This window comes from Peromyscus leucopus, chromosome 19, assembly GCF_004664715.2.
Source record: "Peromyscus leucopus breed LL Stock chromosome 19, UCI_PerLeu_2.1, whole genome shotgun sequence".
NCBI lineage: Eukaryota > Metazoa > Chordata > Mammalia > Rodentia > Cricetidae > Peromyscus > Peromyscus leucopus.
Genome location: NC_051079.1, coordinates 64,586,601 through 64,607,498, shown reverse-complemented (window position 1 = coordinate 64,607,498; position 20,898 = coordinate 64,586,601). Strand labels below are relative to the sequence as shown.

The following is a 20,898-nucleotide window of genomic DNA, read 5'->3' as shown; positions in this document are numbered from 1 at the left end:
ATGGCAAGGACTAACTTCAGAATATATATCTGAACCTGCTCTCGCTTTTCCTCACTCAGGTGCTGTTTGAACTTGCCCGCTATCATGCCCCCTCCACGATCTTCCTAGACGAGCTGGAATCTGTGATGAGTCAGAGAGGCATGACTCCTGGGTAACAGACTTGGTTTTTTTTGGTCATCATTTCTCCCTTTTGTAAGTGTGTGTGATGGTCGGAAGCCCATCGACATTTACCAGCAGAATGAGCCTATTAATAAGCCCACAAATTTTCTGCAGACACATGGAAAGGTCTTTAAATTAGATCCTGTTAACTGAGTAGCTGATTTAAATAGTTTTTATAACCGGAGGAAATATCATCCTCCCTTCCCCCTTCCCCACAGAGTGGCTTTCAGGCCTGAAGATCATCCAGCCGCAGGATCCCAGGCTGCCATGATGGCCTGGCTGCCTCAAAATAACCTCCTCTGGAGCCAGAGGGCTGCCAGTGGGGACTGGGGCTGGCCCATGCAGCCACAGGATGGGCTGCCTCTGCATCACATTCCCTGGAGGCGGTCCTTGATGGTGTGCGAGGCCGAGGAAAGCGGAGATTCTTTGACATCTGTCACATGCATTATTTCTAAAGATTAAGAGTCCAAAAATGTCCTCAGAAGGAAGGTTACAAATGCTTTCTGGTTGTGCTTTCAAAAGGGCAAATAGGCTTGTTGGTTTGCCAGCTTGATTTTGTGAGTGTGGCATATGGTGTGTGTGTGTGTGTGTGTGTGTGTGTGTGTGTGTGTGTGTGTGTGTCTGGCTTTCTGTGTGGATGCTGAGATCAATACTTAGGTCCTTGAGGCCTAGACAGCACTACTTTACCAACTAAGCTACCATCTCAGGCCCCATTTTTAAGTTTTTTGAAATGTATTTTAAAATATTTTTATTAATTCTTTGAGAATTTCAAACAGTATATTCTGAGCACATTTGCTCCCAGTTACTCCCTTTAATTTCTTCAGGTCCGCACCTCCCCTCACTTCTTACTTTTCTGTGTAGCCCTGGCTGTTCTGCAACTTGCTTTGTAAACCAGGCTGGCCTCAGACTCAGAGATCTGCCTATCTCTGCCTCCTGAGTGCTGGGATTAAAGGTGTGCACCACCACCGCCTGGCTCATGTCTTCATTTTTTAAAAATTATTTATCTGAAAATTCATTGACTCTTCTTTGTGCTGACTATATACTTCTGAGTGCAGGGCCATCCTCTGGGGCATGGTTCAGTTACCAGGAACCACACCATTAAGAAAACTGACTTTCCCTCCCCTAGAAGCCATCAACTGTCCGTAGCTCCTCAGTTAGGAGTGAGGGCTCATGAATGCCTTCCCACTCCATGCTGACTGGCTTGCTCTTGTGCAGGTCTGGTGCAGGCATTCACAGCTGCTGTGAGGTCATGAGTGTAGCGGACCTGTCATGTCCAGGAGATGCTGTTTACTCCAGTTATCCCTCACCTCTGGCTCTTACAGCCTTTCTACCCCATCTCTGAAATGGTCCCTGAGCTTCAGGAGAGGAAGGGTGTTATAGGTGTGTGGCTGAGCTCCCCAGCCACTTCTCTGCACTTTGGCAGTTTGAGTTTCTGCATCAGCCACTATCTATTGCACAAAGAAACTTCTCTGATAAAGTATGAGAGCGCCTCTAGTCTATGGGGAGTTATGAATTTAGAGTACAGTTTTATACTATGTCCAGTTAGCAAAATAATAGTAGTAGGTTCACCCCTGGGGCCTGTGAACTCCCCACCCTTGTGTTAGGGGCTGGATTTGCAGTACCAGGCATGTACCGTGTCCAGAGAAGGGGGCCTTAGCTCCAGTCAGAAAACAGCTGGCTACCTCCGTAACACTCACGTGACTATTACTATCCCAGTCGTTATTGCAGTTTACAGGGGGCACAGCTGGATAAGATGGTTAACTCCCAAGCTAGGCACAGTGCTGCACGCCTTTAATCCCAGCACTCAGGAGGCAGAGGCAGGTGGATCTCTGTGAGTTCAAGGCCAGCCTGGCCAACATATTGAATTCCAGGACAACCAGAGATACATCATGAGACCCTGTCTTGGAAAACAGTAACAACAAAAGACTGTTGACATCCGTTGCTGATGACCCCCCAGCATCCTGCATAGCACCCTCTGGTACTTACCCAGTAGGGAGGAAGCTTCTGGTCAATATTAACATGATTTCTCAATGTCTTATGACCAATGGATGTGCGGTCTTCAGCAATAGTGTCTTACAGTCAAGTTCTGATGGGCAGTCAAGAGCAGCAGCAATAGCCTGTCTTGTTTGGGGTTCTCTAGGACACCCTTGACCAACAACAGAGGAGAGCAGAGTGTGGGACTTTTTATTTGACAACCTTTGGATGGGTTCTGAGATGAGTATAATTCCCTGTGAAGGGCAACTCCAATTAAACTCTTTTATATGAATATGTGTGTGTGTGCATGTTGTGCACACACATATACATGTACACACACACACACACACACACACACACACACACACGCACGCACGCACGCACGCACGCACGCACGCACGCACGCACGCACGCATGCACGCACGGAACATAAAATAGTAGGTTTCCATATAGCTTTCCCAAACAGCCTCACCAGTGTCAAGCCACTACCACACCTGGCAATTATGGCATTTTTAAAGGGTTAAATAATGGAGCCGTTGGACACAGCTGGGTTGCATTTAACCATTCTTCAGTTTTTTTTTGTTTTTGTTTTTGTTTTAGTTCTGCATCAACCGTTGTTTTTCTTTTAAATATGATCCTTGCATCATTTACCTTGCCCATTTTCTTTAACTTATTTGCTATCAGAATGGAGCTTGTTTTACAGTCGCAGGGCGGTTGCTGTGAGCCCCCCCTTGTTGTGAGGCAAAGGCTCTGCCGTGAGAGGGAATCCTGTCTCCTTGTCTCCGCAGGGCAGAGCACGAGGGAAGCCTTCGGATGAAGACGGAGCTACTGGTGCAGATGGACGGCTTGGCCCACTCGGAGGATCTCGTGTTTGTCTTAGCGGCGTCTAACCTGCCATGGTAAGGTATCCAGAGAACACATCACACACACACACACACACACACACACACACACACACACACACACACACGTTTTCGTGAGCCACTACATACAGATGAAGATGTCAGTGAGAGCTATAGGAGGAGGGATTGAAGTTATACACAAACTGGATCCATAGTGGATGTGGGTATGACAGGGAATCTGAAGACCAGCATAAGAGTAGGCAGCGCCATTCCTGGGGTGTGGGCTCTAAACTATGTAGGAGTAGAGTGGAGTTGATCAGGAGGCATGTATGCATGCATGCATTTCTCTCTGCTCTTGGCCGGGGGTCCTGCCACCCGACTGCCCTGCTGTGATGGACGGTAACCTGGAACTGTGAGCTAAAATAAACTATTTCTCCCTTAAGTTGCCTTTGTCAGGTTTTTAAATATTCTTATTAAAGCAACAGAAATTAGGACATAAGGAGGGACTATACTTTGTTGTTGAATCAGGCAGAGGTTTTGCATAGACCTATAAATGCTTAATATCTCTAGTTCTCAAAGAACATTCCGGAAATAATGTTTTGATTTTATTGGTATTAAAATTAAAGTTTTTTAAGTTAGGAGGAAAATTCTTTCTCTAATGCCATATAGTAAATAGAAAACTAAATAATCTCTAATTGAAAATATAATCTACTCTCAGAGTTTCCTATTCAAACTGTATCCCAGAGTGGTTTAAGAACAATTCTAGAAGAATTGGGAAATAAGAGATGTTGATTAGGGAAAACAATATCGACTCAGAGAATATATTTTAAAAATGTTATAATCCTCTTACACTTCTCAGAACATTTTCACATTATTATTTCTTATGTCCTGGATAGGGAAGGAGATATATAAGGAAACATTCTTAGAGGGTGGTCAAGGCCATGAAAGGCAAATCAGCCGGTGGTCAACAGCAGTGAGCAGAGGGGCTATCTCACCCCACCCCACCCCATACAGCAGTGAGCAGAGGGGCTATCTCACCCCACCCCACCCCATACAGCAGTGAGCAGAGAGGGGCTATCTCACCCCACCCCACCCCATACAGCAGTGAGCAGAGGGGCTATCTCACCCCATCCCATAGAGCAGGGAGCAGAGAGGGACTATCTCACCCCACCCCACCCCATACAGCAGTGAGCAGAGGGGCTATCTCACCCCATCCCATACAGCAGGGAGCAGAGAGGGGCTATCTCACCCCACCCCATACAGCAGGGAGCAGAGAGGGGCTATCTCACCTCACCCCACCCCATACAGTAGTGAGCAGAGAGGGGCTATCTCACCCCACCCCACCCCATATAGCAGGGAGCAGAGGGGCTATCTCACCCCACCCCACCCCATACAGCAGTAAGCAGAGGGGCTATCTCACCCCACCCCATCTCCTTTTCCACATTTAGGGACAAACAGAAAGCTCCTTTGATCATGCTAATCATCCAGGTCCCAAACAAGAGACCGAGACCAATTTTAGGCAATTAGTTTATAATCTGTTCCTTTAGATACATTTGTAATCTAAACCTGGCCCCACCTCCCTGCACACTTATAATACTTGTTCTGTTATGCTCTGGTGATCAGCATTTAACATTTTGAAGATCTAGTTATACACAATGTTAAAAGTGGAGTCCAATAGAGAATTACTATTTAAATGTTTAAATGAACATCACTGGAAGCCATTGATTGATGCTAAGCTTCTCTATGGGGTTCCAACGGCTAAAGTCATAATGGGGTCACCCATGTTTGCATTCAGCCAAACTGGGACACTTGTCATTTAGCCTTCTGAGAAATCAGGACAGACAATAGGCCAGAGTTCTAAACAGGCCAGCTCCACACACAAGTGCTTCAAGGCCCTGGGTCACACCCTCTGTACTGCCACAAGACACGACAACCCAGTAACCGGATGTTGGCCCGTCAGTTATTAATTTTTTTCTGTTGTTTTGTGTCCTTGTCCCCTACTTTCCAAGGACTGTTACTTTGAAATGGACCAAACTGCCTTTGATTTTTGTGTCTTTTTCTGCTGCCTCGGGGCTGTGGGTGCTCACTAGGGTGGGTGTGAAGCGATAAAGCGCCTGACATGAGTGTGGCAGGTCTGTACCTTGAGAGACTCGAACACACATTTTCCTCCCCTCACCGTGACTTCAGCAGTCCTGAAGTCAGCTCTGCCGGTGTTGATGGTTGATGGACCAGGGTCAGCTGTGCTCTTGGTAGTGTCTTCTTCCTGCTCTGAGTACTCGAGGCTGAAAATGAGGCTGACTCAGTTCAGCAGATTTTCTTCAGACTTTACCTCAGTATCAGGAGCATCACACTGCATCACCTCCTGAGGGGGCAGTGTCTTGTTTTCTCACTTTTGTCCATGCCAAACTTGATCTGTGGGTTCAGATCTATTGGTCTGGTTTCTCTGCTCTACATCTCTCTGAGTTTAGCATCTCCTGATCAGGGTTGACTCAGTAGTTAAGAGCACTTGTTGCTCTTGCAAAGGACCCAGGTTCCATTCCCAGCACCCATGTGATGACTCACAACCATCTGTACTCCAGTCCTGGGGGATCCGATGTCCTCTTCTGACCTTCTCCCATACCAGGCACACATGTGGTTCATAAACATGCATGTGGGCAAAACACTCATACACATAAAAAATAGCTGTTCTATGCCGGGCGGTGGTGGCGCACGCCTTTAATCCCAGCACTCGGGAGGCAGAGGCAGGAGGATCTCTGTGAGTTCAAGGCCAGCCTGGTCTCCAAAGTGAGTTCCAGGAAAGGCGCAAAGCTACACAGAGAAACCCTGTCTCGAAAAACTAAAAAAAAAAAAAAAAAAATAGCTGTTCTTTATATTTTAATTAAAACTCTCTGAAGAGTGACCTTGTCACCTATAACCTTAAACTGAACGTGCTCAGAAATGTGCACCTTTCCAAGTATGCCCAGAAATGTGCCTGCCCCTAAACGTGCCTTCCTACATGAATGTGCGTGGGTTCCCTGGGTAAAACCTTCATGTTCTGCTCGGGAAGGAAGGACATCGCTTTGGAGCAACCCTGATGCATTCTTGCTCTTCCTCAGCTGCAATCCTTCCTGCCCTCTTTCCCCAACCTCCCATCTTCTGTTGGCTTTGTACTTACCACGATGTGACCCATTGCTAGAGGTTACGGTTTTGTCATGGCTTCTGATTGACAGCTAGAATCACTATAAGAGGGCTTTCCCTCAGCCAGTGGGGCTGCTTGGCTACCCTCCCCCCAATGTAGAAAAACAAGTGTCACCACTATCAGTGAGTGAGTGAGTCCCCTCCTCCAAACTGAGAAATAGCTTTAGAACCTTTGGTACAATATCATTGTGTTTTGTGAGTGATTTTTTTTTTCTGGCTTTTGTTTTGTTTTGACAGGATCTTCTTACATAGCCCAGACTGCCCTTGGTTTCTGGGTCTTCCTGCCTCTGCCTCCTGGCTGTAGTGATTACAGGAATGCAGTACCGCCCTTGATGAGTTCTGTGAGTTTGAAAAAAAACTTTCTCCAGCACATTCTGCATGGTTCATGGCCAGTGCTTTTAAGCAGTTGTGCCATTTAATTGTGCTATATGTTTTCATTGTATTATTATTACTATCATTACTATTTGCAGTGTGCAGAAGAGAGAAAAGCCAGGTCCTTGTATGTGCGTGTTCTGAAAAATGGGTATCTGTTATTATAGGGTGGATTAGAGTTCTCCAGAGGAAGAGAACCACTAACACGTATGTATATTATAAAACAGGATTTCTCCTGGGCCTGGTGGAACACACCTGTTATCCCTCCTGAAACAGAAGCAGGTGGATCTCTGTGAGCTCCAGCCAGCCTGCTCTACATATGAGTTCCAGGACAGCCAGGGCTCCATAGTGAGAGCCTGTCTCAAAAACAAACAAACAAACCAAAGGGAGATGTTTGCTAGAATGGCTCCAACTGATGGTGGTTTGGTAGTCTAACCCTGGCCATCTGCACACTAGAACGGCTGAGAGCCTGGCAGCTGCTCAGTTCCTACAGGGGATGGATGTCTTAGCAGCCCTAGTCTGTGCTGAAGGCCTGAAAGAGCTGGGGAATTACTGCTTCTCAGTCCTCTCTGGAAGGCCAAACAAGCTAGATTCTGGCATCAGTTAGGGACGGCTCAGCAACATCAGCTACACTGCCTCGATGTAGTCACCAGCAAGACGCTAGCCAGGCGGGCAGCAAGCCGTTCTGCGTTCTCACAGACCCTTTTATACTTGTGCCATTTGGTCCTGAACAGGGTCTTCTTCCAACTAGTCCTTCCTACAGATGCCTTCCCAGACCTGCTCAGAGGCTTGTCTCTTAGCCTCGTTAAGTGGACTGTCGAGGTTTACCATCAGGCAGGGAGGGCACACCTAGATGATGTAAGCCACTCACTCAATGCAGCCCCCTTGATGCAATCAAGAAATTCAGTAAATGCCTGTCCTGGTAGCACAGGCAGATAATCCTAGCACTTGGGAGGTAGAGGTAAGAGGGTCAAGAGTTCAAGGTCATTGTTGGCTACATGGTGATTTTGAAGTTAGCCTCAGCTATGTGAGGGGTTTGGGGCAGAGAGAATGTTCGTTCTAAAACTGCTTGTGGTAACAGTTGCATAATCCTATGGCTGTGCTGAAGCCATGCACCACCTAATGGTGTCTCAGGCAGTGATGGGCTGCATAGACAGTGGTCCCAGGAGGTAATAACGGAGCCACAGAGGTTCCACACTGCACAGTGTGAACACTGCTCACATGTCTGTTGATGCTGGTGTCAGTAAGTGTACTCAAGTGTTAACGGTGTCAAAGTACGGCATGCACAGTACAGGGCTGAGTGATGAGAATAAACAGCTGTTACTGATTTACATGTTTTAGTACACGTGTTTACAGTTCGAGCTTTTTATTATTTTAAAATCTACAACTTCTAGCTATTTAGAAACATTTTACTATAACTAGCACTCCATATTTTATAGGTAGTAGCCTCACACATCTTGTATTTATCTCTTACACAAAAGGCTGCATACCATATAAATTGTTCTATGTTTTGGCTTTTTTTCTTAACAAAATATCAGAATATCCTGGAGATCTTTCCAAATAAGGCCATAAATTCTTCCGTCCCGCCTTTATAGTTATATAGTCCTCAGTTGTGAATCTCTGAAAATTGACCTAATCCGTCCTCTGGTGATGGCCACAGGCGGCTCCTGCTCTCTCCATTACAGATGGTGATGCAGTAGGGAGTGGGCATGGATATGTTTTCACCAGTGCAGCCTTGGGAGAGGTTCCTGGAAGGAAATCACGGGGCGAAGGGTAATGCACGTGGAATTGGGGTGTAGCCGGCCAAATCTCCCTCCACAGAGGCTGTGCCATTCTGCAGTCCCACTAGTGTGCTGCTTTCATTACTTAACATTATAGCGAGAGCATTTCCAATGTCATTAAATAATCCTTGAAAACTGGCTTCGGTGATGGCTGCCCAGAATTCCCACATGTGGACTATACCTCCGTTACACCATTCCTTTCCGCTGAAGACGTATGAAGTTCCCAGACTTTCTCTATGAACAAGTAACAATGAAATGAGCTTCCTTGCATAGAGGCCTTTGCGAACAGGAAGGACTAGGGAGAACGCTCAGTCAGTAAAGCTTTGTAATCCCAGCACCGGGGAGGTGGAGACAGATGGATCCCTGGGGCTCCATGGCCAGTCAACCAAGACTACTTAATAAGCGTCAGGCCAGTGAGAGACTCTCTCAAAATAGGGGGAGGGGTGGCACCTGATGAATGGCACCCCATGATTGTCCTCTTGCCTCCACACATACATGCCCCCCCATGAGTGGGCATACATAAACCAGTGTGCACACATGCACAGAACACCACCTTTGGGTGCAGTTCTGGTTGTTATGAAAGATATCTAGAGGTGGAATTACTGGGTGAAAGGGCTTTGTATTTTTAACTCCCTCATGGCATACTGCCAATCCCTTTCATAAGGAAAGATTCTAGGAAGAAAGAATATTCCTCATGAATAAGATTTTTCCTTGGCTTCAGGATCTTACTCGAGGAAAGGGGCTCATTTGATCCAAGGGGTCTAGCCTGGAGAAACAACTAATTCAAAGCCCCATGTGAAGACTCAGTTCTGAAATATCAAATCCCTTACAGTCGGGGCGGTCCTCATCGAGAGCATCACTCAGGCACTGGGCAACTCTCTACCGCTGTCTCAGCAGTGAGGTGGCGTACAGTTTTTGCTCACCTGTCTTGGCTGGTCTGCAGCATGGGAGAGGGCCAGAAGGAAGCAACAGGGAACCACTTCTCTGTGTCATCTCATGTGTAAGTGAGCAACGAGAGGAGTAAAAAATGTTACACATTTAATATTACCACTTAATGTAATAGCGATGTTAAGAAACTTAGTGAGCATAATTAGGGCTAATTGACCTGCCTTGATTGTGGCACATTCACAAGCTCAGGCCTAGCAGTCCAGAGGGAATGCAGTGCCGAACAGCGCCATTAAGGCACATCCCATCTAGAGATGTCTATTTAACTCTATGGTAGTTTGTACAAATAAGGTGTGGGGGCTGTGAGTGACATGCGGACACGCCTGTCTTCCTGGCTGCTTGCCAAATGGCTAGAAATTCCGGGAACGCTCTAGGAAAGCAGATACTGGTCCAACAGAGCAGGTTAAAAAACTAGAAGACAGCTTTCTTCTAATCCTCAGGAAAAGGCCAAAGAGACTCCTGCTCTGCAAATGAAACTGTCCCGGGTGGCTTGGAGGACACCGGGGGTGGCTCAGTGGACATCTCCTTGTCACTGTACTTCCATTTTCTACAAGATTTAAAATGCTCGCTCCTAGGGCAGCTGTTAGGCTGGCTGCTTTTCTACCACCTATGTGAACAGACCAGGATGCGCCTTCCTGGTGTGGCGTTCCTACAGATGTGCGTGTTTGTGATGGGAAAGGTCAGTAAACACAACCCCAGGTCTCTTCTCAACAGCCGCCAGCATTCTGGCCCTGGGGGAGGAGAAGTGCTCTCTGAGGCTCTGTCTTCCAACTCTGGACTTTGACCCATCTGCATTTTCCTAAAGTGGTCTACCACAGGTCTGTAAGCACTGTGCACAAAGCAGGGCCTACCTGGGAAAGGGGAGTGCTCTCCTCGCACACGTGAGTGAGTGCTCTCCTTGCACACGTGAGTGAGGCCTTGGGTTCCATCCAGCACAGCAAACAAACAAACGGAAATGAAAACAAGAGCTAGTGACCTAACATTCCAGAGATACCATGTGCTCAAACCATGCACGTGGAGCACATGGGGCAACAGAATGGAATCAGCCCTTGGGTGGAACTGTATTGTGCCGTGGCCTGCTGTGTGTTCCTGGCTTGATGTACTGTGGTCGCCTCGGCAAACCTGCTTAATTCTATAAACGATTCCATTATGCCAGTGTCCCGTCATTTGTAACTTTTCTTTTCGAGGACTCTCTCCCTCTTTGCCCCGCTCCAGCCTCTCGTTGGGAGGGGTACCTCCGGCACTGCTTGGCTAGATCAGCACAGATACTATCGAAAGGGCTTCTGTCTTATAAATCTCCCTTTTCTCGCCCTGTGGCTGGGGAGAGCCAACTTTTCTTGGAGCTTTGTCCAGTTTTGAGTTACGGTCTTCTCCAGTGAACCGTCAGGACAGATGGGAGGCAGGAAAGCCCCGGACGCCGGTTGCCATGGCAGTCGCTAAGTGCTGAGGTCCCCAGCCAGTCTGCCTCCTCCTCCTGCCTTTCGGTCTCCTTTTGGTTATTTATGGTTTGAAAGCCACAGGTGACAAGTGCAAGTCTCTTGCTCATATTTTTGAGCCACCTATTTCCTTCTTTATAGGTTTTAAACATTATTTTATTCTCCAGTCAATGGAATGTATTTCTATTGTTAGTTTTTCCTTCTTCTGACTTTCATTCATGGTGGTCGTTACATGCGATTTTATTAATGGTTTATTTGTTAATGGTTGTTTTATAATTTTATTAATGACATAGATGCTATCTATGGGAGTCATGCATTGGGACCCTATAGAGAAAAGTTGACTGTTTTTGGGTTTTGAACCACCACTTTGACTTAATTTTTCTTCTCAGCTTAAGATATCTGGGACTATGACAATGAGGCCAATAGCTTTGAACTATCCATGAAGACTTTCTCTCCCCAAAGTGCAAGGCGGAGACTCGTTTTCCTGATGGCTTCCATTGCTAATGGGGAAATATCCTAACCCATGCTATCATAATGCGCATGTGCCCTTCAGCCATATAGGGTATTTGCTTTACGTTGCAAGCCTTGGCTCTACCTCTGAGGAACCCAGGCCTTCTGGGTTGCCCCACCTGAAGCCTTAAAACCTAACCCTTTTGCAACCAAGAGGCAGATATCCCAAGTCCCCCATAATTTCAACTTTATCTATCCAGTCTTGATTTTGAGCCTCTTTATTTTTGACATTTGAGAATGTTGCTTCTGCCTCCAGGAGGGTTCCGCTGTACATTCAAAAGGTGCTTTTCATAAACTTGAGTTTCTATTTTTTATTTTTATTTTTATTTTGGTTTTTCGAGACAGGGTTTCTCTGTGTAGCTTTGCGCCTTTCCTGGAACTCACTTGGTAGCCCAGGCTGGCCTCGAACTCACAGAGATCCGCCTGGCTCTGCCTCCCGAATGCTGGGATTAAAGGTGTGCGCCACTACCGCCCGGCTAAACTTGAGTTTTTAAAGAGGGCTTAAGACAAGATTTCTGATCTAGTTCATCCTTGTGCTGTGGTCAGAGCCATCAGTTTTCCTCAGTTATTGGTATTGTATTTGAGGTGGGAGTAATCAATAGATAATGTGAGGTGATTTTCACTCCTAGGGGTGATACTTGTAGCTCACACATGAGTACACAAAGACTGCACTTGCTGGATTCTCCGGCCTCTCAGATAAGAGGAGAAGCCCTGTCAAGTCCTCTTCAGAGGCACTGCCACGTGAGCCTGGCAGATTAGTCCTGAAACTCACAATTTCCATGATTTTCGCTAAGAATGAAAGTACAGGGCTTTGTTCCCATTGCCCAAATCAATGGAGCTTCTCCTGATTAGCCTGAACTAATTATGGCTACAATGTACTAATTTTCAACAAAGCACATTCCCCTTTGCAAATAACTCAAGGAGTTTAAGAAAGCAGACCATTTTGTACAAAGCTAGTACATTTATGCAAAGCTAGTGCACAGTTCGTTCACCCCACCTGCCTGAGTGGGATTTCCTGAGAACTTTTCAATACTCTGCATGATGAAGGAAGCAGGAATCCAAGGCATATTGTCCATGATACTTGGCCCCTAGAAACTAGATAGAACAGTGTTCCACATATATATAAATAGCTATGAGCTGAGAATGCAGTCAGCACCCTGTGAGTTGTGCAGACAGGAAAGAGTGTTTTTGCTATGGGTTCAGGCTGGCTTTGAACTCACTATATGGCTCAGGCTCTCTCCAAACTTATGCTCTTCCTACTTCACCTCACAGGTGTTGGAATTACAGGTGTGCACCACCGTGCCTGGTGTAATAAGTGATTTTTATGATAGACATGAAAGCAAATCAAAAGCCTTTACTGCATACAGAGCACTTGCTCTGGATTTTTAGCAGTGACTTCCCTTTTGACAAAGTAGTAAGTCCCCATAAAGAAAATGACACAAAGATGCCAACAGCACTCCAGTTACTGCCATGCCTTCCTCCCTTCAGTGTGCCCAATAAACAATACACACACACACACACACACACACACACACACACACACACACACACACAGAGAGAGTCAGAACTAGAATGGAAAGTGGACTCACGGACAAAGAGTGGATCCATTGGGGAAATGTGTAAGTAGGCGGCCTTCCACGTGGGGCTCACTGTAGAAGACAGTGCTTGAACCTCTGGCTCCCCGTGATCTGTCAAAGATCACAGCCCCTCAGCCTGCTCTCCCGGGCTTGTCGTGACCATCCACTTCATGGTGGTTATGAAAGGACTGCAAAGACTTTGTCTGTTGAGTGGGAGTTGACTCTTCTGTTAGCATACAGAGATAGCTCGAACTTGAAATACTGGAACTGTTGAGGGAACACACTTGGTTCCCTCATGCTGTGAGTCTGGGACTGATCTCAGTCCCAGGGCGATGCAGTATGGCAAGGACAATGGTCAGGGCCTGAGGAGGGTACCCGAAGGTCTGATGTAGTTAGTCAGGATGTCAGATCCAAGGCATTGCAGCCCTTGGTAGTGCTCAGGGTGGCCAGGGGTATATAGCACTCTGTGTTTACAGTAGGCAGAGGTCTGAGAGCCTTGCAGCGTTTCATATGTCATATGTATCCCATGCTTACTGGTTGACTTGACCACCAATGGGATAGAAGTACTGAATAACCAGGAGGAAGGAGTCTTGAGAGCAGAAATAACTAGTGTAAAATCTAAGTGCAAGAGCCAGGAGGAGTCTTTTCTGGTGGCCACAGGTTACATTTTTTATATAAATATATTGGCATAAAGAATGATTTCTGGGTACATTCCATTTGTCCTTTGTTTCCTCTCTCATATGATTATATGATTATTGATGTCATTAAGAGTGCATTCATCAGGCCTGGCTGTCAGAGACTTGCACTTATTTTGTACCCACAAGCAGTTTTGAGGTAAATCTCTCACTTTAGGGCATTAGTTGATCAATACAGACATCTGTATTGAATAATTGCTGTCCCACCCCCTCCATCTGCTTCTGTTGTCTTGATCTTCCTATGAAGAGCCACTCAGGATGAGATGGGCACAAGAGTTAGGTACTGTCCAATCAACACTTGCTTGATAGCCTCAGATGTACCATTCTGGCAAACTCTTCTCCTTGCAGGGATGTCTTCTAGAACCTTCATACCAGGTCCAAACTGAATTGCTTGTCCTGTGCACCATGGATGCAGAGGGGACCGAGTCCTAGCCTTGCCACCCTGGTGATTTCCTCCTCTGTGCCTGGATCCTGCCCAGCTTTGGTTCGTTTTATTGGTTAGGTTTCACATGTGGAAGCTAACTGTATTGTCAATCCATAGCTTGATCAAGCTATAGTTTTTTTTATTAGAAATTATTTTTTTCCTCAAAATCTTAAAGGCATTGGTCTCTTTTAACATCTCATGTTGCTATGGATAAAGTTTGTCGCTGTTGTTTTTAATTAGATGTGATTTTGCTCTGCTGCCTAGGCTGGCCCAGAACTTGCTATGTAGCTCAGGCTAATCCTGAACACTTGGTCCTCTTTCTTCAGCTTCCCAAGTTCTAGAATTCCAGGTATGCACTACCATGTATGGCTTGAGAAGTGCTGTGTTTAATCCATTGTATGTATGTAACTTGGTTTTTCTCTCTGGAAAATTCTGTCATCCTTTCTTTGTTCTTGGTGTTCCGAAATCTCACCACGAGGCAGCTTGGGAGTCAGGGGGCAGAGAATGGTATCAGCCTCAGTTTTCTAAGTCATCCTGTCAGCCCTGAGGCGTCAGTAGCTCAGGTGAGCTACTTACCCTTCTCAAGCCTTTGTTTCCTCATCTTCAAAATGCAGGCAAGGATAGCCAGCCTCCTGGTGTGGTGAAAAGTAAGTGAAAAGCATCTGTAAAATGCTTCAAACCATCAGTTAGTAAATGCTGTTTAAACTTTAGGTCTCATTAACATTTCAAATACAGAAAACCTTTCACTAGGATCTGGACCATTCCTTTGAGTTGTTGTCTTCCTGAGATTCCTCTGTTATTTTCTCTGGAACTCCTGGTATTGGTTTGTTGGCCTTCTAGACTAATGTTCTCCTTAAAAAAAGAATCTTTCCTTCATTGAGTATGATGGAGCTAGGAACCCAAAGCAAATCTGTGAAATTGGCACAGCAAGAGAGTTGCTATGGAGAGTTGTAGAACAAAGACGCTTGAGGCCTACCAGTGCATGTCAGTACTCAGATAGAGGGCTTTCTCTGCAGATAACATTAAATGTAAACACGCTATTTCAGAGGTTTTGAAGGGGTTCTGAGTGTATCGGGGTACTGGTGTTTGACCGCTGTCATTGTTCCTAGATACTGATACAATTTCTAAAGCTGTTTTATGTGTATGGGTGTTTTGCTTGTGTGTTTATCTGTGAACCACAAGTGTGCCTGGTGCCTGTGAAGGTCAGAAGGGGGCATCAGGTCTCCTGAGGCTGGAGTTCCAGACAGTTGTGAGCTGCTGTGTGGATGCTGGAAATCCAACTGGGTCCTCTGGAGGAGCAGCCAGTGCTCTTAACCACTGAGACATCTCTCCAGCCCTGAAATATGTGTGTGATAATAGAGGTTTATTAACTTTGTTTATCTAAACCATTAATTTTGTTCAAGTTCTATACAATAATTAAAATTTGAGCAGCATGCAATAGTAAGGAAAAAAACTTTTTTTTATCCTTTTGAATTTCTTAATGAATGTATGTATTTCTTGTTTTAGGAACTTGCTAGTTTTCCATTTTAAACTTTCCTATATACTCTTAATTTTATCTATTTATTTTGCTGTTTTTCCCCTCTGAATGATTCTTTTTAAATGCAACATGTTTTTATTTGAGAAGAGTGGTTTTTTTTTTAAATTATTTTCTTTAAGATTCATTCCCTGTCTGCTTGTTTTCAGGTCTGTCTTGTGTTAGCAGCCGTCCATAGAAACAGTCTCCCTTTTGCCTGATCGTGTTTATGAGCACACTAAAAATGCCCGAGGAAGCTCTGTGCCTGTGGGGAGGGTTCACCCACATGGCTCCATGTGTAGCCTGACAGAGCTGTTGTGTTGGAAAACCCTCAGCATGTCTTCTGATCTTTCTCTTTGGATGCTCAAGCTGCAAAATGAAAATTTGTAGTCTCTTGACTGGAAGACAAGCACTTGGCTGCCAGTCATGTAGGGGTAGGAAGCTGGCACCTTACTGTTGAGTGAGGACTTACATCATGCCGTCAACACAACACACTGTTTCAACCTGCTTGGTGTTTCTCAAAGCAGAGATGCTCCACATTATCGCCTGCCGAGTATGGTGGAGGCAGTCTTCTCCATAGGATGCAGGGAAGAAATCTGTGATCTGTTTCTTAACCCATCTTCCCTTTTCTTTTGATCTTCACCTCAGCCCCAAAGGAAAGAGATGCTGCCAATCCCAGGTCTCGTGTGTGTGTGTGTGTGTGTGTGTGTGTGTGTGTGTGTGTGTGTGTGTGTGTGTCTGGTTCACACCAGGCTGTCTTTTGATGGGGGTGGGGGTGGGGGTGTCTGGTTCACACCAGGCTGTCTTTTGGTGGTGGTGGTGGTGGTGGTGGTGGTGGTGGTGGTGGTGGTGGTGGTATGTGTGTCTGATTCACACCAGGCCGTCTCTTGGCTTTCTTCACTGCTTGATTAGAAAGCAGCTTCTCAGCTCTCACTGAAAAGTGCGCTTCCCAGCTTAAGGGTTTTGTTGTTGTTACCAGCTCTCCTGTTCCATTTGCCTTTGTAGGTTTATGCCACTTGCAAACCTTTTCAGTGTTGTTTTAGGGTGCCGCAGGAGGAAGTGGGGGTGACTGTGTCCCCTCTCAACTTTAAACACCATCTTAGTTAAGTTAAAGTCCTCCGTCCCCCCGCCCCTCTCTTTCTCTCAGAAAAGTTCTTTCATTGTAGCTCAGGCTGACCCCTACCCCTCAGTCCTCCTTCAGCCCACTGACCACTGGATTACACGTGACTCAATTGTTACTTTTTATCAGTGGTGTAGGTGGGTAGCACACAAGCATTTCCTCATTTCTAGTATAGAAAACTAAATGTTTCTAGGCTTTTGGGAGTTTGAATATTTAACATATGAAGAATTCACAGATCACACACAAAAAGAACCATTAATAGCAAGGTAAGCTAAGGTAACCAAGCAGCCCCCACTGGTGAGGAAAAGCTCCTCTCTACATAATGGTGATGTATAATGCCACAGGATTCCTAGTAAAACATCTGGGATGAAAACAATATTAAATCACTACATGAAAGCTTATGTGAACAATGATTCCTTCAAATAAAGGTCACCAGCAGATTCTACAACTACTAATTGAGAGAAGATGGGAAATCATGTGGTGTCAAAGGCTTGTACACACAATGTTTAATACTTACTAGAAGATGTGCCCTTTGTAATGGAGAGTTCGGTTATCATCAGATGATTGCAGCAGTTGACACCATGTCGCTGATGCTGAGATATATATATCGACATGCTATAATGCAGAATCATGCTACCTGAGAAACAGACTCTCCATAATGAGTACCCTGACCCTAATCAAGCATTTAGTGCTTTTTGTCACAGCTTTTATCTGCAGCTGGGTAACAGGAGGACATGTCACACAGTGCCACAAGAAAAACACAAGATGAATTTAGGATGCACAATATTTTACAATGAGCCCCGTTCCTTCTCTCTGGGACAAAGAGGCTGGCTTTGAGTAACAGGTTTAGGAGACATGACTGTATACAATACATGTCTGTGGTATTTGGTTGGAAAATCCTGCAGAGAGAGCTTTGGCATGAGGGAGTGGAATTTAGAGATGGGGTCAATGGTGCAATTTAGCTAGAAAAGCTTAGTAAGACCATATGGGAAGCTACATGAGGCAGATGTGGCCAGGTGTTGTTGGCTAGTGAGTCAAGATGGCAGGGATATAGATGGATTACATTCTTTTATTCTACTGAATTTTTCAAATTAAGAAGTTTGGGAAAACTACCTACTAGTGTGAAATTGCATAAGCCTGGCTTACTGGAAGCAGGCACGAGTGTTTCATAAGGCTACGTCGACACTGGGCACCTAGGAAGGAGAGTACTGGTGCTGAGTTCACCAGAGCAGTGGAGGGAGGTGGTCATTCGCTCCAGGATGGATGAGTTTCAGAAAGTGAATGTACTCCGGGAGTGCTCAGGTGATGGTGCAGAATAGCCAACTCGCTGGCAGGAGGATCAAGTCCAGCAGCTGATACTAAAACCTCACTGAGATGTCACCTGCCTAGTTGTGAACCGTCTCTGCCATTGTCACTCAAGTACCTCCTTCACGCGAGAAGTCTTGAAGGTGCTCTCTCTCTCTCTTCCTCCCTTTTCCTTTTCACCAACTTTTCACATCTTTACATTTTTTTCTTTCTTCAAACAACATGAAGTAACTGCCCTGACTACTCAATTATAGATACAGTAACAGTTAAGATACAGAATTGTAGAGGCTCTTGTAGAGTCGAATTGCCCTAAGAATATAGTTCCTGGGACCAGTGAGATGGTTCGGTAAGTACAGGCAGCTGCCTCCAAGCCTGATCCTGGGACCCACATGGTAGGAAGAGAGAACCAACTTCCGAAATCTGTCCCCTCCACACATGTGCCATGCACACACACATGCAGTAAACAAACAAACAAAGAGATGTAAGAACTCTTCTGTCTGTGTGTCTATCCAAAGCACTGTTTGCAGCTCCATCCATTTCTTGTCTTGTGATACAGGGAGCTGGACTGTGCCATGTTACGGCGCCTGGAGAAGAGGATTCTGGTTGGTCTCCCCAGCCAAGAGGCCAGACAAGCCATGATATACCACTGGTTGCCCCCTGTGAGCAAGAGCCATGCCCTGGAGCTGCACACAGAGTTGGAGTACAACGTGCTAAGCCAGGTGGGCAGCCTTAGAGGGAGGCTCCAGGCTGCCCAGCAGGGCAGTGGACCCCTCCCCAGGAAAGAATGGGTTCCGGGAGACGGGGCTACAGTGGAGCAGAAAATGGGAGCTGCAGGGAGTAAGTAGCACAGGGTTCAGATTCAGAGAGCCCACAGTCAAATCCTGGACCTGTAGCAGAGAATCCAGAGAGGGTTATTGTGATGAATGAATTGATGAATCCTTTGCAGAGAAAAGCTCAAGGTATATATCTTGTTAATCCTCATTGGGTATTGTATTAATCGGGGTTCACAGGAGAAACAGAACTATAAAATGAGTATATGTCTATTCAGTGTATATGTATATGCATACACATGTAAAGGGGATTTATTAGAAGGGCTCACAGGCTGTGGTCCAGCCACTCCAACAATGGCTGTCTACCATCGTAAGGCCCAAGAATCCAGTGGTTGTTCAGTCCACGAGTCTGGATGTCTCAGCTGGTCTTCAGTACACTCCAGAGTTCCAAAGACGTAGTTGAATAGTTCTCTAATGCCAGTGAGGGAATGGAATTGCTAGTGAGAGCGACGGCAAGCAGACAGAGCAAGCTTCCTTCTTCCATGTCCGTTATAAAGGCTGCCAGCGGAAGGTGTGGCCCAGACTGAAGGTGGATCTTTCCACCTCGAAAGATCTGAATTAAAATATCCCTCACAGATTTACCGGCTGCTTGGGTTTTAGTTAATTCCAGATGTAGTCAAGTTGACAGTCAAGAACAACCATCACAGGCATCATTCCCGGGATATCTGCTGCGGGTAGACATTTAAACCCAATGTTTTCGAAAGTCCCTCAAAAGCAAGAATGGCCTTATTTAACACATGAACAAAATATTCACTGTAGTCATCGTGGACTTAGGATCAGGGCCCCACTGGGCAACACTGGGTGTCCAGTGCTCCAACTGGCATCTCACAACATATTTGAAGGTTTGAGGAGTCTGTCGCCCAGATGGCCAGTTAGCTGGACTTTTAGCACCTTCTCTCCCTCCAGCACTGCTTCCCCAGGGATGCTGGCATAGTGAACAGGGATGACAAAATTCTAAGCCACTGTCCGACACTGGATCCTGCCTACAAGAATGAAGTGGACACTAGCATTCTGCCTGCTGACTGATCCTGGCTTTGCTACGCTTTCAGGAGACAGAGGGCTACTCAGGCTCTGACATTAAGCTAGTCTGCAGGGAGGCAGCCATGAGGCCTGTGAGAAAGATCTTCAATGTGCTTGAAAATTGCCAGTCAGGTATGGTTGGTGTCCCACGGCGATGGCGGCTTGGTAGAGAAATTTGTGCTTATGTATCCCAACTCTTGGGGGGATGTGGTGGTGCATGCTTGTACCCAGCCACTTGGGACCCAAGGCAGGATCAAGTTTAAGGCCAACTTGGGTTACATAGTGAGCTCAAGGCGAGCCTGGGCAACTTAACAAGACCCTGTTTCAAAGTACAAATACTAAAAGGGACACAGCTTAGTGGCAGAGTGCTTGCTTTGCCTGCAAAAGTCCCACCCACTCTGACCAGCAGGGGGAGCCTGGCGCCTGGTTTTCCAGGCTCTGTGGTTTTTACATTTGTACGCTCTGTAGTCAGATCATCATCCCCCCATGTAGTCAGCTGCATCCTCTGCTGCAAGACTCCCATTGCTGGGTTTTTATTTTTTTCTGGCACATGCTGATGTGGGGCTGGACCCACCTGAGGTACTAGACAAATAGCACATAGTACTTTGATAATAGTATATTTAAGTCCCTTTTGGAGGCAGGGTGGGGGAGGTCAGGGCGGAAAGCCTCAGTTGCACGTCAGAAAGTTCCCCCTACAGCCCTCTTCAGATGTGCATTTGAGCTGCATTAGCTGCCAAGAACGAGATATCATGCACTGTCCCCAGACCTGGCCCAGTAGCCTTTCAAGAACTCGTCACCTCTAGGTGCATCGCTGTGTCCTGACTGTTGTCTTTTTGTCTAGAAAGCAGCAATTTACCTGGGATCCAGCTGGATACCGTGACTACGGAGGACTTTTTGGATGTGTTGGCTCACACCAAGCCTTCAGCAAAGAATCTGACTGAGAGATACTTGGACTGGCAAGAGAAGTTTGAGTCTGTGTAAAGCTGCACTCAGCCTGACCTGGCCAGAGGCAGCGAGAGCCTCCACAGTGGGACTAGGATGGAAGGGAGGAGATTATCCTTGAATGCTAGATGAATTTGGACAGCTGTATTATTTTGGAAACGTGAGATCTTGTGTCATGGATGTCAGCAAAGTGAAGATTTTGGTTGCAAGTCAGGCTGTTGGGTTAGGTAATGGAGGTTTTTCTCACAATTCAACTATAAAATTTTGAAGAAGTTT

At 46.1% G+C, this 20,898-nt stretch overlaps 1 protein-coding gene across 1 annotated transcript in view; it reads left to right on the top strand.

Moving 5' to 3' along the window:
- Window positions 1–20,898, top strand: part of Katnal2 (katanin catalytic subunit A1 like 2) — a 71,125-nt gene extending 50,227 nt beyond the window's left edge. The window contains exons 12-16 of the mRNA XM_028871957.2: window positions 60–151; window positions 2,922–3,032; window positions 18,387–18,549; window positions 19,710–19,812; window positions 20,522–20,898. Of these exons, the coding sequence (XP_028727790.1) occupies window positions 60–151; window positions 2,922–3,032; window positions 18,387–18,549; window positions 19,710–19,812; window positions 20,522–20,661 (609 nt within the window). The 3' untranslated portion in view covers window positions 20,662–20,898. The remainder of the gene's footprint in view (window positions 1–59; window positions 152–2,921; window positions 3,033–18,386; window positions 18,550–19,709; window positions 19,813–20,521) is intronic.